General features: G+C 35.5%; 1 protein-coding gene across 3 annotated transcripts in view; it reads left to right on the forward strand.

Moving 5' to 3' along the window:
• dnah5 (dynein, axonemal, heavy chain 5) overlaps nucleotides 1-16,847 on the forward strand; it is a 105,309-nt gene that overhangs the window by 3,772 nt on the left and 84,690 nt on the right. For all 3 annotated transcript variants that reach the window (XM_058746785.1, XM_058746786.1, XM_058746787.1), the window contains exons 2-15: nucleotides 6,475-6,609; nucleotides 6,714-6,798; nucleotides 7,007-7,146; nucleotides 8,159-8,377; nucleotides 9,125-9,262; nucleotides 9,412-9,588; nucleotides 9,828-9,941; nucleotides 11,105-11,212; nucleotides 11,298-11,420; nucleotides 12,278-12,493; nucleotides 14,427-14,534; nucleotides 14,609-14,694; nucleotides 15,637-15,958; nucleotides 16,252-16,458. In XM_058746785.1, the coding sequence (XP_058602768.1) occupies nucleotides 6,475-6,609; nucleotides 6,714-6,798; nucleotides 7,007-7,146; nucleotides 8,159-8,377; nucleotides 9,125-9,262; nucleotides 9,412-9,588; nucleotides 9,828-9,941; nucleotides 11,105-11,212; nucleotides 11,298-11,420; nucleotides 12,278-12,493; nucleotides 14,427-14,534; nucleotides 14,609-14,694; nucleotides 15,637-15,958; nucleotides 16,252-16,458 (2,178 nt within the window). The remainder of the gene's footprint in view (nucleotides 1-6,474; nucleotides 6,610-6,713; nucleotides 6,799-7,006; nucleotides 7,147-8,158; nucleotides 8,378-9,124; nucleotides 9,263-9,411; nucleotides 9,589-9,827; nucleotides 9,942-11,104; nucleotides 11,213-11,297; nucleotides 11,421-12,277; nucleotides 12,494-14,426; nucleotides 14,535-14,608; nucleotides 14,695-15,636; nucleotides 15,959-16,251; nucleotides 16,459-16,847) is intronic.

Consider the following 16,847-nt stretch of genomic DNA (forward strand, 5'->3'; position numbering starts at 1 on the left):
TGTGAATGGTCATGTGTTACTGGGGCATCCCATTATGTTGATGCTCCTTCACAATACGAATGAATAGCTGACTTGTATTGTCATTGTCTGCCTGATGAATAAAGTGTTAGATTGTGAGGAAGTGTAAATATTTCCCCTCATCCTTCAGAGTGCCGGTGTTCTGTCTGTAACTGTAGACTTAACAACAATGGTCTATTTAACCTCCTAGTTGATATCTGAGAAGTTCCAAGACCTCTTCTGTTAACCACCCAGAGCACAGGTGGTTAGACAACAGAGAACTGGATAGAGAGCCAATGAAGGGGAAAACAATTTTAGAGCAAATGTTCAGGTGTTTAGCATACCAGTATTTAATTAAATTGGAAATTATTTGAGCACTTGGCTGCACTTGTGGTAAAAATGCTGCCCACTACACCTGACTTTCAAAACAAGGTAAGATGAACCTTTGCTTCTCAGGTTTACAGTGTCTGTCGGATATCACAACAGGGCAGAGCAGCATCCATAGTTAGTGCTACTTAGAATGTATTATTGTTTTTCTCTTTCCAATTTATAAACACATAATTGATGATAACAAACCCAAAAAGCTGTTTAAAAAGCAGCAATACAATTCAATGGAAAATGTTTGGAAAATGTGGAAGTGCATGTTCAGAGGATCCTCTAGTGTTCACCTGCAAGTAGCAAGTAGGTATTTTTAGGTATAGTTAATAATTGTTTTAACTTGTCTTCCATTGTGGCACTTCATAATCACAAAATTCCACAGGCGTTACATCCGAATTCACACGCTCTCAAAAGAGGTGAAATGATTCTGATTATTTTGCATTTGCTTTGAAATCACTTGAACATGAGTAGCACGCTGCTCTGTGTTGGCATGAAATGTCATATTTGTTAGGAGATTGATGCTCTCTGTTCATCTGGAAAATCTTCCTCCGCTAAGGTTATCTTTTTATTTGTCTTGTGTGTTGCGTTGCTAGGTGACGGCTGGCATTCAGGCCTTATCATTTATTTCCAGTTGTTTTGGCAGTCATGGTTGAGGAAACACTGATCTGTCATTCCCACGCTAAATGATCACTCCCATTAGCTACACAGGTCAATTGCTATGTATGCTTCTGCTTGCCCAGGCTTGTTAGCCCCTGTTTGCTGTGGCATTTGACCCTACACTGGACTATAAATCTTTACCCTTTTCCCCTACTGTCATCCAGATGGCTTCACTTGACTTCAGAGTCTGTTACCTGTGTCAGACATGTTTCTTTGGCAGTCATTTATTTCACAGTTTTGGCCAAAGCAACAGCACATTTTAGAGGAAAAGACACCCTTGTAACAGGTTTTAATTGGGTAACACTTTACTTAAAACCTTTAGATGTAATGCATTATAAAAGTAGTTTTATTGCATTAATTATGCCTTGTAATGTACCTTATAATTAGTGCTGTCAAAAGATTAATCGCGATTAATCGCATCCAAAATAAACGTTTTTGTTTACGTAATAAATATACAGAGTACACATACATATATTATGTATATATAAATACACACACATACAGTATATATTTTGAAAATATTTACATGCATTTACATTTTTCTTAAATATGTACATGTGTGTGTGTGTGTGTTTATATATACATAATAAATACACACAGTACACATATAGTATGTAAACAAAAACGTTTATTTTGGATGCGATTAATCACGATTAATCGGTTGACAGCACTACTTTTAATGCATTATATGATCTCATGAATAATTGCAATAATTGAATCATTGTTTCGTTGCATTGTTGCTTGTATTGTTTCACTTTTGATGCCATGGACTCCAAAATATAATGATACCCTTCTGAGGGACCACTTTCTGAAATATAAAAGGCAGCTGTATACGGTATAAAAACCTAGTTTATACAATAATAATAAAAAAAAATTATTAATATAAATATGCATGAATATTATAAGTAATTTTTGTTGTTGTTGCAGAAACAAAAGTGGTCGGTAAAAGTGAATATCTGTCAGTAGAATAAAATAATTATGTTTAATCTCAAGATCTATGGCCTACATATGTAATGTTACATATATGTAAATTATAACTTTTACATTTATTTGATTTAATATGATAATATTTTTATGCATTTAAAAAGAAAAAAATCTCTAAACTTGAGCTTTCTATCACTGGCCATCATGCTGCTGTTATACCAACACAAATAACACTGCAAGACCTCCATTTGTGTGAAATGCAAACACTGCAAAATCTGATATGACAAAAAGTGATGTGTTTTCACATATGAGAATGCTGACGTAGGCATGATATTTGTTGCATGCTGCATCTGTCAATTAGTTTGCATGTAATTATGGCCATATCATGCTGACATATCACATAATAAACAACAGCTGTCAATACTTAATCCATGGACTTCATTATATGTATGACTCCTAGACCTGAAATGCTGATTGTGTCCAATAAGTGAGACATCTAAAAGGTAGTGTCGGGGGCTTGGATTTGATATTCACAGCAAGCTCACCACCGCCGGGATAAAATGCATGAAAAATTCAGTGCTAAGCTGAGCTCTTACCTGCCACCTCTACAGGTAGACGAGAACAGCAAAGGGACAGTAAGATGTCAGGGAGATTAAATGGGCTGATGGTATCTCTTTTCTAGTAGTTATTTATCTGCCTCCTGGGCTCCTATCTCACCTGCAGTCTCTTAAACAATGTTGTAAAATAACAACTTTGAAGGCATAAGAGGTGCTTTACTTAGACTTTACTTTGATCTGAATAATTGATATAGCCAAGGATATAACCAAATATTCAACTACTATTTAGGAGTGTGCAATATTTTCTGGGATTTTGTTGATAATGATAATTAGACAATATTTTGCTTAGTGTGTTTATGCGCTGGTACGAGTTGTTGACAGCAGCTGACTCCTGAAGCTTTTCATATTCTTTGTATTCTGTGTGTTGGTTAGTTCAAAGCAGTGACTGAAATGAACTTTTCCATTAAGGAGTAATATTTACCCACTTAAACTGATTAACAGGGGCATTTTAGTATGCTTATCTCCTGAATCAGTACTGTCAAAATACTTGGCACTGAATCGATATGCATTGCGATTTTTAAGAATCGCAATTCTATAAATATTGTGATTCGATATTGCAATTTTCGTTAACTTTTTTTTTTTAACCAGACCATGGGGAAGAGTTTAATCATGCAGACTGTATGATTAACAGGGGTCTTCAACCCTTCTCCTGGAGAGTTCAGCTCCAAATCAAACACACCTAAACCAGCTAATTAACAAGGTGTTCAGGGTTTCTTGATAATTACAGGCAGGTGTGTTGGAACAGGGTTGAAACTTAAGTCTGCAGAAGGGTCTGCAGAGTTAAAGAGCCCTGCTGTACACAATGAAGGCCTATAAAATGAGTCGTATTTGCAAAAACAGTTAATCATATAGTATAGTGGTGCACTGAAATTAATGTTTTACCGAAACACAGAGACTGAAATTAAAGTTTTAATTTAGCCAAAAACCATGCAACACTGAAAATAAAATGTATTTAATAATCTGTTAATGGTCACACTTTATTATAAGGTTCAATTCCCATTATTAACTTACTATTAATTATCACTTTTGCCTCACCAACTCCTAATTTGCTGCTTATTAATAGCTAAGGAGCATGGTTTGAATTTCGAATAAAATAGACAGAATTTGAAAGCTGAGACTTTGTTTCATATAAAAAGTAACAAAGCACAAAGCTTATTGTGATTATTATATGCAGGCCCACTACAAATAATGTTCAGTGACGTTTCGTTCAAGCATCAGCTGGAAACAGCATAGACTAAAATATCTTGGTATTATTGATATTGATAATCCAGCACTAGTATCCACACTGACATAATTACCTGTTGTCTCTTATCTAGATGTTATGTGCCCGAAAATAGACACTGACACAGCCATTTTTGAAAATTATTTATTATTTTTGGAAGCAAGGATTAAAATGAAGCAATTTAATATGAATTGTCTATTCTGGAAATAAAAAATAAAAAATGGTTAAGTGAATCAATTATGTAAATCAATGTCAGTGTCTTAATGAGTAACTCATTAAGTCATTAATTAAACCAATTTGTTCAAATGCTTACTTCATTCAGGATTCATTCAGGTTACTGACTTTCAGTAACCGAGATATTGAAATTATTTAAATAATTTGGCTGTGTGTATCTATCTATCTATCTATCAATCTATCTATCTATCTATCTATCTATCTATCTATCTATCTATCTATCTATCTATCTATCTATCTATCTATCTATCTATCTATCTATCTATCTATCTATCTATCTATCTATCTATCTATCTATCTATCTATCTATCTGTCTATCTGTCTATCTGTCTATCTGTCTGTCTGTCTGTCTGTCTGTCTGTCTGTCTGTCTGTCTGTCTGTGCTAGGATGCGGTTAGTTGCTTTAAGCATGTGAAATGAGTTACAGTATCTTGTTCATAGGTTTCTGATTATTGAAATGTATTTGGTTTGATAGCAATATTTTTTGTATAAATGAAATCTGTATTGTATCAGAACAGAATAAATGCCCTGGAATGAAGATTGCTTCAAATCCTCAGAAAGACCAAAAAAACAAACATGTTTTTTTGTGCATCTGTATCCGGCCCACAAAATGGTTCTAAGTTTATTGGCTCATTTTTGTTTTTTTACAGTGTTACCTAGCACCCCAGCGAAGCAACTTTTACTGTCTCTCACTGCTTTGACGAGGGGCCCAGTCTGCTCTGCCCATTTAAGTCTTTGTTCAGTAGTCTTTCTTTTATTCTGTACAAGGACCCTAAAACATTTCAGCTTTTACTGTCATGAGAAAAGTAGGGATACAACAAAGATACTGTGATGGTCAGTTGGATAGATGATTAGAGTAGTCCAGACTGGACAACGATTTTCTCACTTCGAGATAATCTAATCTAAATTTTTGCTTGATTTTATTCTACACTTGGATGTACACTTATTTGGTTCTGTGGGTTGGGACTGATATTCATTATCTGCTTGGATGAAGATAAAGCTTGCTATTCTGGCAGTTTTTACACATAAGATCTCATGGATAACATGCATGAAAAGAAGCCTGGAAGATGTAAGCCTGAAGTGCAGTCATCAATAATCTCGAACAGTCAGATCACTGCTTTTAAAGTATGTATGACTCTGTGTTCTGATGCTGATTTATTTGCTTGCCTTTTCCTGAAGTGGTGTTTTGTTTTTGTTTTTTCTGTTTCTCCAATAATGCACCAAACTGTTTAGCAATGCTAAGGCTGTGCTCAGATTTAAAAACAAAGTTAATACTTCAAAGACTTCTAAGCTGTGAAAGAGTCAAGAAACATTCCCTGAGTTAATACTTTATGTACAAGAGGATACTGAGGTAACTTATTTTATTGATGTAATTATTAGGTGGGGTCTTTCAGTTCATTCCTGTCTCGTGAATAAATAATAATAATAATAATAATAATAATAATTTAAAGGATATGTTTAAATAGTTTTACAAAAGATGATTGAAAGTTATTTTCAAAAATATTTTTCATCCATTATTTGTGACCCTGGACCACAAAACCAGTCTTAAGTCGCTGGGGTATATTTGTAGCAATAGCCAAAAATACATTGCATGGGTCAAAATTATAGATTTTTCTTTTATGCCAGAAATCATTAGGATATTAAGTAAAGATCATGTTCCATGAAGATATTTAGTAAGCGTCTTACCATAAATATATCAAAACTTCATTTTTGATTAGTAATATGCATTGCTAAGAACTTCATTTAGACAACTTTAAAGGCGATTTTCTCAATATTTAGATTTTTTTGCACCCTCAGATTCCAGATTTTCAAATAGTTGTATCTCGGCCAAATATTGCCCGATCCTAACAAACCATACATCAATGGAAAGCTCATTTATTCATCGAAAAAATGTACACTTAAGACTGGTTTTGTGGTCCAGGGTCACATTTGTATTTTTGAGAACAAATAATCACTGTCACCAATACAGCTGTCAATACTATATTGCCAAACATTTTAGTGATTTATTTATTTTTTATTTTTTTTAAGAAATTCTGTTTGGTTATCATCGAAATATAAAGTGATAGAGGAACACATCTCTGCCAGTGATTGACTGTAGATCTCATACATTTTTATCATTTTTTGTTATGATCTGATTTATTAGGAGCTATTACATAATTATTATTTTTAATTTTTATTCATTTATTGCTAGTTAATTTCTATAGTTGCAGGGTTATCAAATTTCTATAGTGCAGGGTTATCAAATGTTTCTCTGAAATAAGAACCCCCCCTTAGTTTGAAGGTGTTTCATTTTTCACCAATTCAAGAAGTTAAAAATACTCCAGCTGTACTACAGTGTCCTGCTAAACCTATTCTATTTGGTATTACTAGACCATGTATAAAAGCATGTCAAAACAAAATAATCAAATGCTGATGCTAAAGTGGGCACATCTTCTTATCACACAGCAAAAGCTGAAGGAAGAGCGTGAGGCCAAGAGAGCACAGCTGGACAGCAGACATGACTATGTTCTCAGCATTGTGTCCTCTTGTGTGGGCCTGGAGAAAGCTGAAGTGGAAGATGCGATACTGGAGGGCACACAGGTTAATAATATTCCATATACACACTTCTAACAGTCATCATTTGCTTTTGCAGGACATTGGAGAATTGTTAATATTGTTATTTAACAATATGACTGATGTTTCAGATCGAGCGGATAGAGCAGTTCTTTGCTGCCAATGGCCTTCCTCACCTCATTTTATACTACCAGGACACAGAGCCTGTGGACACAGGTTAGTAAAGCCTGTGAATCATATTGTGAAAATAGTAATCATTAAATAAATACATAAATAAATAAATGCTGTAATTCTCTGAATGTTTTGCTATTTTTTGTAATTTCTTTGTAATTCTCAATATTCTCGATGATGATTCTCATTAAATTCTCACAACTGTTACATTGCACCCAAACAACAGATCAATTTGTCTTTGTGTCTTTGGCAGCCGTATCCTCCTCAGTGATTCGCAGTAAGAAAGCCAAGGTCTTTGTGACGGAAAGCACAGATGTGGCCCTCAATGGCATTTGTGTATTTTTCACCCGGGCAAACACCTCCAAGCCTATCACATCAGAGAATATCCACAGGGTAAATGGAATCAAGAGAAATGTGTGAAAAGCAGCCCCTAAGGTTTTTCCAGGAAAATCTCACCATCTGTTAACCATGTCAATAACAAGATAATGTCTATTTTTTTTTTTTTTTTCATATTTCTTGCCCTGGTCATATCTTTTATTTGATACATTCCATATGGTAGATGTTTGGTTTCCTGTTACTCTTTTTTTAAAGCATAAACTATTTTAAAGCAAACTCTTTTCAGCAGATCAAGCTAAAATAATGCAGTTTGGTGCAGTTGCTGATATTTATGTGGCCGAAAAGTGTGTGATTTTGATAGCTTGTAATGTAAATCAATTATATTTTCATAACAGTACAGCAGACTGCTTCCAAAATAAAAAATAAAAAAGCATGCAAATATCAGTTGTCAGTCTATATCTCCCAATACAGGGCCAGATTTACTAAACAGGGCAAATTGACGTTAGAGCGCAATTCCATAAAAGCGCCAATGGGAGAGGAAAATGATGTGGGTGATTGACTAACAATGCACATATTAAAGAACACAGATGCAGCCAGATCATTTCCATAATGACCAGTGCAATCTACCAAGAGCAACGCAAATTACCGCCTGTTTTAAGATATACTTTTTTGGGGGCATTAAATAATGGTGCAAATACCAGTAATTTGACGAGCGCAAACGTTAGTAAATCGCGTTGCCTGTTTCATTTTAATATTCTCCTCCCATAAATTTTGCTTCAGAAAGGGAAACTCCTACTAATGCATATTCAGTAAGGTCAGGCACAAAAATAACTGTGCGCTAGTTCTTCACTTAGTAAATCCTAACAGTACTGTTTTAACGCAAAAAGACTGGTGCAAGCTGTTAGTAAATCTGGCCCACCATGTCTTAGTACATTTTTTCTTTTTTTTTTCTTTTACTGACCATTTGCTGTGTGTGAGATATTGTGCTTCGGTTAAAACAAACCGAAAACAACAACAGAAGTTTCTTGTTTATGTTTTCATCCTGTCCCCTCTGTTTGCTCTCTCATAGGATGTGAACTTTAACATGTTGGACACCACGGGTGTTGGTCTGCTGAAGAGCGTGGAGCAGCTGCTGTCAGAGATCTTCATCCCCACTCTGAGGAAGATGAACCACGGCTGGGGAGAGCTAGCAAGCCAGCAGGCTCAGGCTGTCAAGCAAGACTTTATTAGCTCTCTGGACAGCTTTGTCTGTGTGTTAGCTGGGGCACAGGAGAGCCTGCAGGAAAAGGTCTCACAAATACAAAAGGACAAAGAAAGAGGCACACTTCTACAGTAACATAAACACACTCAAGGATGCACACACTCACACACACACACACTCCATTCTAATGCTATATTGATCCATAGCCTCTCAAAAAAGAATTGGATGGTAGATTTGGGCAGGCAGATGAAATATTGGAAATTTAAAGCTAGTTTTCTCATTTCTTTCAAGCTTTCAGCCGTCAAGATCATTTTTCTGGATTTATGAGATCTTGGATTGTGTTGGGCCATTTTAAAAGAAATTTTTGGGGTTTTAGTTTCCAAAAAAAAAAAAAGCACATTCTTTCAAATATAATATTATAATACCATGAGATTTGTGTGCCTTTATTTAGAGTTATAGTTACTTAGCTTTGAATTTCAAGGTCATGATCTTGTAAAGCAGATAAACTCATTGCATGATATCTGCAAGGTTACCAGAAATTATAAAATAGTCTTACCTCAAAATGGATGATTTAGACAACTTTACAGCTTAAATAATAAACTACTATATTCCTAGTAAAAAGCACTCTTACAAAAACATTAAAGTGGCTCTTTCCATTTACTCCTTTGGTATAGTGTTGTTAATTAATTAATTTATTTACTTGTTTGTAATAAACAGTAAAACCTGATTACTGTATTTGAAATTGTATTTAGCCTAAATCTTTCATTTAACATCCAAGATGCTAAAATATCTCTGACCCAAAGTAACATCTGTGAAAACTGTTTGATATTTCAGGTAAACCTCAAAGAATGTGAAACGTTTGACTTGAAGACATTGAAAGGTCCTTCAGATTACACTGCTGTGGCCAATAGCACAGAAGCTCTGGAAAAGATCGAAGCCTGCATGAAAACTTGGATCAAACAGATCGAACAGGTTTCAAATCTGTTACTTTGTGGTGTAGAATCTACTGTTTGAGATGGTGTGCTTGTGAATAACTTTAGATTTTCCTCAATTTTAACTTCTTGGTGATGTCTTTTATATGTTATATTCACTTTTCAACCACCCTGTCTTGTGCTCTGAAGGTCCTTGCAGAGAGTGACCAGCTAAGGAAAGAAGCAGATGACCTGGGCCCCCGTGCAGAGCTTGATCACTGGAAGAAACGCATGTCCCGTTTTAACTACCTGCTGGACCAGTTGAAGAGCCCTGAGGTCAAAGCTGTGCTGGGGGTTCTAATTATAGCCAAGTCCAAACTGATTAAGGTTATTTGATGGTTTATATGTATATATCATTATTAGCTGTTGAGTGAATGAGACAATAGCTGGGGCATTTATCTTGCCACATAAATGTGAAGGTAAATTTATTTTATAATTGAATTTTCTTGAAATGATGAGGTAAATATTCCTTCCTTTTTCACAGTGACTTGTTTGTCCTTGATTGAGCTGTTTTACCAGCCAGTTTGAGGTTTAATTTTCAGCCCCTAAAATATTTGTCTCCCCAGGTTTGGCGAGAACTAGACATCAGAATCACTGATGCTGCAAATGAGTCCAAAGACAATGTGAAGTACTTGTACACCCTTGAGAAGTTCTGTGACCCGCTGTACAACAGCAACCCTGTAAGGCTTATTCTGCAGTTACTACATTTGTGCCATTCAAAAATATGATACTGCTCATCATCTTGTGTAGATAATATAGAAAATTGTATCTTTCAATCATAGTAACTATTAGAATGTAGTTGGTCTTGGTGGACTAGATCTGCTATGCACATTGCCGTTGTCAAGCAATTATGGAATTGCAACTGCGAATAGATACACACACACACATTCCTGTGAGCTTGTAAGATATGCTGCTTCTGCATTAATAAGCACACATAAGAAGCTTTTCCAATGTCGGGGCAGGGTGAGCCAGTGCTTTCAATCTGATCTCAGTGCTTTCGGATCTCAAACAGAAGTTATTCCAAACACTCGCTGCAGTCGGAAAGTGAGTTTTGAGATAAAATTATTTTAAAGGTCTTTAATGCTGATGTTATAGCTGTTAACTATATGAAATAATCTGCATCGCTGATAATCTCCAGATGCAGAGAAACTCCACCTATGTTTATAACCACTCCTCAAGCCCTAGCCGGCCCACTTTAGCCCAAGGTTTTCAGCGGCAAGGCACGATCAAGCCCCGGAAGTGACAGTGGAAACGCGACTGGCCCCGCCACGCACTAGCACACACGCTTTCGGCCCGACAGTGGAAATGCGGCCATAAATGCCTTAGCGGAGCTGGGGGAGGTGGAGGGTTTCAGAGGAACTCTGATAGTGTGCTGCAGGATGAGCTATATATACATATATATTCTGATCAACCACACTAATCAGTACACTGATCAACCACAACAATAAAACCACGGACAGGTGATGTGAATAACATGGATTATATCATTACAGTGGGGTGGGATATACTGGGCAGCAAGTGAACAGTAGTTTCCTGAATTTTATGTCAGGAAACTGAGCAAAAAGATCTGAGTGATTTTGACAAGGGCTGAATAGTAATGGATAGACGACTGGCTCAGAGCATCTCCAAAACAGCAAGTCTTGTAGGTGGTTCCCAGTATTCAGCGGTTAGTAGCTACCAAAATTGGTGAAAGGAAGGACTGCTATAATATCACAGAAAAAATGGGCCATTTAAGGATGTATATAATGCCCTATATTGCCTATAGCAGTGTTATAACTAGTTTATAAAGAGTATTTTATACAGAGTTTATTACACCCTGTGTTCTTTGTGCATCTTTATGTAGGTGTCCATGGTTGAAGCTATTCCTGGGCTCATAAATGCGATACGTATGATCCATAGCATCTCTCGTTACTACAACACCTCAGAGAAGATCACCTCCCTTTTTGTCAAGGTAAGAGTGAGGTGACACCCAAGATAACTAAATTTCATTTCACAAACTTAATACTTTAAACTGGAAATATTATCTTTCTCCTTAGGTTACAAATCAAATGATCACCGCCTGTAAGGCCTATATCACAAATAACGGTTCAGCAACCATATGGGATCAGCAGCAGGAAGTGGTATCTGAGAAGCTTAAAGCCGCCATTCGCTTGAATCAGGTACAATGTGACATTTAGCTGGAGGATGTGCTTATATATACTGATCAAGGGCTAGATACCACAGCATTTTTTAAAAGGCAAAATGTGTCACATTTTCCTTGGCCTTTAATACGAGAAGTAAAAAGATGTAAGTGACAAATAGGGGAGGAGAAAAAAACTCTATGAGCATGTCTGCTGAACACTGTCTTTGAACACAATGTTTAACCTTCATCCACAGCTTCATTCTTCTACACCTGTCTATCCCATTTTGCCAAGACACAGATTTTTCTAAGCTTTAAGGCTCTGATGTTCATCCCTTGTAGGCAAAGATAAACACAAGAAGAATACATAACCAGACGAAATAAATATTATATGTGCTAGCATGAAGACTAGTGTGACTTTATTTAGTTCAACTTCAATGTCATGACCTTGTAAAGCCCATAAACTCTGTAACTTTATCTGCAAGATTACCAGAAATGGACATGACAGATGTTATACCTCTATATGGATAATTTAAACAATTCCACAGCTCAAATGATAAACCTTTTTCTACTAATTTAATGATTTAAAATACAAGCTTCACATTAAAGTTGTTCCATTTATTTGTATGTATGTATGTAAGTATGTATTTATTTATGTTTTAGTGTTCATATCCTAAACACTGCATTTGAACACAATATTTAACCTTTATACCTTTTAGGGAAAAATAAATACAAGAAAACAACAAATAAATTGTTATTAATAAAAGTGGTGGAACAGTAGATGAATATTACATTTACATATTTTGATATGTTGAATATATTGATTGTTGCTTTAGAAAGAAGGTGTCTACCAGATGAATAACTTGTAAACACAAATCTTTCTGTTCAATATTTTAGGAATACCAGAAGTATTTCCAAAAAACCAAGCAGAAACTGGAGGAGAATCCCTCAGAGCGGCAGTTTGACTTTAGCGAGATGTACATCTTTGGCAAGTTTGACACATTTCAGCGACGGCTGAACAAAATTCTAAACATGTTTAGCACCATTACCACCTACAATTCCCTGCAGGACTCCAAAATTGAGGGACTGGAAACCATGGCAACCAGATTTCAGGTATCATGACCATGACCTAGTAAACAGGGTGGTCTATTTTTAGATTTGCACAGAAGACAAAAGAACATACTCAGAAGATAATAGTGTAATTACTGAAGTAAGGTCAGGTTGCCTTCTTTAGCAGCACATAAATGTTTAATTTGGACGAGGCATTTGTTAGTGAACTAAAAGAACTGTATAAGCCGAGATTTAATGAAAGGTTGTCAATCACCTCAGTCTGTGCAGTCATTGCAAGATATTCACAAGAACCATATTATACACTGGGGGTATAATTTGAATTTATTAAGATCATTGTAATGTACTGTTCATAATGGTAATGTGTAAGTCGCAGAGGGTGAATACTGGTAAAGTAGGACGGGTTTGGATAATTTGCTATTGCTGTAGATCTACAAATGGATACATGTTATTCCATAATATTTTAGGGATAGTCCACCCAAAAATGAACATTCTGTCATCATTTACTCATCCTCATGTTGTTCCAAAGCTTTATGCATTTTCTCTGTCTTCTGAACACAAAAGAAGATATTTTATGAAGAATGTTGATAACCAAACACCATTAACTTCCACTGTATTTTTTCAATGGGAAGTCAATGGCAACTGCGACTGTTCATTTTTCAAAATATCTTTTTTCACAGAAGAAAGTTATTACCGATGTGTAACAATACAAAGGTAAGTAAATGATGACAGAATTTACATGTTTGGATGAACTATCCCTTTAATCCTGATGTCCAGTATTGGGAGAATATACACATTTATATTAATATTGTCCCACTTTACTTGTATCCTCATACCTGTATACAACTGCTTTTGCATAAAAAAAGTAACATTTTAATGGAGGTTTGATTCAATGTATAACGATTTTCTGGCTGGAGTATAGCATTGTTAACATGGACTAAAGGGTATTTGTTCTTTCTGCTGCCTACCATGGACAGACTGCAGATATGCTGGGGAAATGGGAGGTAACTGTAAAGGAATAACCTGTTTTTATCATAATGCATGTCTCATCATGAAGCATTAATCAGCACGTGAACTAAAGCCATATATTTAACTTATAAGTAAAAATTGCCCTTTTACGCTGATCTGACATCAGTATTGTGGTTTATTTTAAAATCACAAAGGCCCTGATTTAAGTTGGCAGGCCGATCCTGGATTTGCATTAAAGGGCAAATGTTACCTGTAGCTTTAACCTAGTATTGTCATACTGTGAGTCCATTAACATTCATTGCATCTCTTTATTCCAGTCACAAGTTTATTTATTCACTCTCATTTGTGTGTCCGTGGAAACAAAGTTCAGACCCAGAGGACCCAATGCTCCAGAAGTACTGAATAATTGAACAAAAGCTGATAAAGATCTATCGCTAACTCCTGTTCTTTGTGAAAGTTGACAGTAAATGAATATTTTACAACAAACTGCTCCTCTGGGCATTTAAGGTGTTCTGGTACACACAGCTTAGTGCTGGTGTAGCAAACGACTGGATATTTATCTTTCCAACTGGGAATGCATTTGGTACAAGATCTGTTCATGTTTGTTCTATCAAAAGACATTGCAGGAACCCCTTGCTCAAAAATGAATATTCTATCATAATTTACCTGCTCTCATGTTATTCCAAGCCTGTGATACTTTAATACTTTTGAGGAACACATGGCTTCAGAAGGCTTATAGCACACAAGCTGTATGGACTACTTTTATGGACTTTTTATTGTCCATACAGGAGCTTGGCAGCCACTGGTTACTGTATTTGTTATATCGAAAAAGCAGCGTGAACATTCTTAAACATTTCTTTTTGTGATCCATATGCAAATAAACAAACAATCCAGAACAACATGAGGTTGAATAAACAATTTAGGTGAACTATTCCATATTTCGGCATGTAATAAATATTTATGTGATTTATGTGTGTGTATTAGTGATTATTGTCCTCTGTATATCCAGGCCATTGTGTTGACCATGAAGAAAAAACAGTACAGTTTCCTGGACCAAAGAAGGACAGACTTTGATCAGGACTATGATGAATTTTGTAAACAAACAAGTGAACTTCATGTAAGTATGTTTTCAGTTTTGTAATGTTTATTTATTGCTATAAAATTGCTTATACTTTAAATATTTCTTTCTAGAACCAACTGAAAACTTTCATGGACAACACCTTTGACAGAATTCAAAATACTGAGCGGGCTTTATATGTGCTCAAGAAATTTGAAAGGTAATATTTGAGTTTTTTTTCCCTCCCTTTATTTTAAGGGTCAGTTCTAACTTTTAACTATGACTTTTGCCTTAATAAACTTCTAATTACTACTTAGTAATAGTCAGTAAGGTAGTTGTTAAGTTTAGGTATTGGGTAGGATTAAGGATGTAGAATATAAACATGTAGAATATGTGCTTTATAAGTATTAATAAACAGCCAATATGCTAGTAATATGCCTACTAATAAGCAGCTAGTTAATAGTGAGAATTGGTCCTATACAAAAGTGTTACCTTTTTTTTAATTAAAAAAAGTATATATATATTGGCTGTTTATTAGTACATATAAAGCACATATTAATGCCTTATTCTGCATGACCATATTCTAGATCCCTTACCCCTACCCAATTAGGGTTTTTTGCTTATTAATACCTAAACTTAACTACTTAACTACAACTGCCTTACTTACCAACAATAAGCAGCAAATTAGGAGTTTGTGGAAGGAAAACACTAAGTTGATAGTGAATACTGTGTGTGTTCCTTGATCTAAAGTGTTACAAAGAATTCTGTTTCTGTTGCTGCATTAATGTGATCAAAAATGCAGTAATACTGTGAAATTTTATTGAAATTTTCAATAATAGATTTAATATATTTTAGAATGTAACTTTTTCCAGATATTGCACAGCAGAACAGTCATTACTCCAGTGTTCGTGGTCACATGATCCTTCACAGATTCTAATATGTTGATTTGGTGCTCAAGAAACATTTATTATTATAATGGTTGAAAATGGTTGTGCCACTTAATATTTTTGTAGAAATTCTATATTGTTATGGTTTATTTTATTTGTTTCCTTGAATGTTTAAAAGAACAACGTTTAGTTGGAATTTAAAAAACGATTTATTTATTTTCCACATTTTGCACAACATGTTCATATCTGTATTATAACTGTATTCATATCACTAGGCTTGGCATCCCAGACTTGGGCATCAGTGAGAAGTACCAGAAAATTCTGCAAAATTTTGGAAAGGACATTGAGATGATCTCTCGAATTTACACCAAACAAAAGACAGACCCCCCCATTGGTCCAGACCTCCCTCCGATCGCAGGGAAGATCCTGTGGGCTCGGCAGCTGTACAGCTGCATCCAGGAGCCCATGGATCTCTTCCAGCAAATTCCTGGGCTACTCAGCACCCCAGATGCCAAACCTATCATTCGAAATTACAACCGGGTGGCCAAGGTGCTGCTGGAGTTTGAGGTGCTTTATCATCAGAGCTGGATGGCACAGGTCAGTTGTCTTGTAGAGTCAAAATAAGGTTGACTGCTTACTTACTTTACTTGGCTCTTTGCTCATGTGCCACTTTCACTTGGTGATGTGTTCTAATAATACATTTTCTTACCCTGTAATTGTTCATTTATTTAATTTCCTATCTTTTTAGATTGTAGTAATAAATATTTTATAGATTTTTATAGAAATCAATCCTGGTTATCTTTACAGATATACAATAGTTAAATTAATTAAATACAATTTTATCTTTCTTTTAACAAAACAACCAATTATATTCATCTATTTGTCTGTAGGTTGAAGCAGTTAAAGTGGGCCTGCAAGCCTCTTTGCTCGTCAAGAGTCCAGAAACTGGGGAGCTGTACGTGAACTTTGACCCACAGATCCTGACCCAGATTCGAGAAACAGACTGCATTCTAGGAATGGGGCTGGAGATTTCAACCTTTGCAGCAATCTTGCAGCAGAAAAAGGATGTTTTAAAAAAGAACTACAATAAACTTCAGGTATATGTTTTGTAGCCTTTTTTTTAATTTGTGGCAGATCTATATGGGTGGAGCTGGGTGAGGTGGAGGGTTTCTGAACCAAACTATTTAAAAGTTAAATAGCAGCAGCAGCGAGCTCACTGGCAGCAGAATCATCACAGGCAAATCTACTCGTGCCATGCTAGAGGATGTCATTGTTTGCAGATTGCATTAAGAACCTATTAAGCCTGCGCCACGTAGAGTTTCATGACTGAAATAGATATTTCACCCCTTTTATTCATTTTCAGAACACAAATGAAGATATTTTTAATTTTTCTCATCATTTTTGTCCATCTTTTGAAATTTTCAGACTTCAAAAGTTAAAGACGTCATAAAAGTAATTCATATGAATAAAGCGGTTTAATCCAAGT

Source organism: Onychostoma macrolepis, chromosome 16, assembly GCF_012432095.1.
Source record: "Onychostoma macrolepis isolate SWU-2019 chromosome 16, ASM1243209v1, whole genome shotgun sequence".
In the NCBI taxonomy this organism is placed as follows: Eukaryota; Metazoa; Chordata; class Actinopteri; order Cypriniformes; family Cyprinidae; genus Onychostoma; species Onychostoma macrolepis.